Source organism: Eimeria mitis, genomic scaffold (genome assembly GCF_000499745.2).
Source record: "Eimeria mitis Houghton genomic scaffold, Emh_scaff4962, whole genome shotgun sequence".
Taxonomy (NCBI): domain Eukaryota; phylum Apicomplexa; class Conoidasida; order Eucoccidiorida; family Eimeriidae; genus Eimeria; species Eimeria mitis.
The window spans coordinates 2,966-3,590 of NW_013573262.1; the positions used below are offsets into that span (position 1 = coordinate 2,966).

The 625-nt window shown below is 38.1% G+C and overlaps 1 protein-coding gene across 1 annotated transcript in view; it reads left to right on the forward strand.

The window, feature by feature from the left end:
• Positions 1–25: 25 nt before the first annotated feature.
• Positions 26–625, forward strand: part of EMH_0078830 (uncharacterized protein) — a gene marked incomplete at both ends in the record, with an annotated part of 1,232 nt that continues 632 nt past the window's right edge. The window contains one exon of the mRNA XM_013500051.1: positions 26–102. Within this exon, the coding sequence (XP_013355505.1) occupies positions 26–102 (77 nt within the window). The remainder of the gene's footprint in view (positions 103–625) is intronic.

A 625-nucleotide genomic window follows, 5' to 3' on the forward strand; every position in this document is an offset into this window, starting at 1 on the left:
GTAGGTAAGACTCACCTCGGACTTGATGAAACAGAAACTGCGAGTGGAAACTTGTGACACAGCTCTGCAGCAAACCACAGCAATAAGAAACTTCAGCCTAGGGTTTAGGGTTTAGGGTTTGAGGCATAGAGTCTAGGGTCTAGGGTTTGGTGTTTAGGGTTTAGTGTTTGGTGTTTAATGTTTAGGGTTTACTAATGTATAGAGTTTTGTTGTTTTCTTTTTTTTCGTGTTTCGTTGTTTGTTGTCTGTTGTTTAGGGTTTAGCGTTTTGTTGTCTAGGGTTTAGGGTTTAGGGTTTAGGGTTTAGGGTTTGTGGTGTACGTACCCCGCGAAGAATTCATCGAAGGTAGCGTGTTCTCTGCTGTATTTACTTCTCCCTTCCCACTTTATTCTTTTTATATAATTTTCTCGACTTGTCGTTTTTTTCAGTTCTTTTTTCATCCCATAAAGAAAACTACACACGTGCTCCTCCAGCTCAGCGGGGCTACGCACAGAGCTCTGCAGGCAGTATAACATATAAATATATATTTATATTTTATTTTATTTTATTTATTTGTTTATTTATTTGTTTTGTATTTGTGGATGTGTATACTTGTATGCATACACAACATCCAGCAGCAAACACA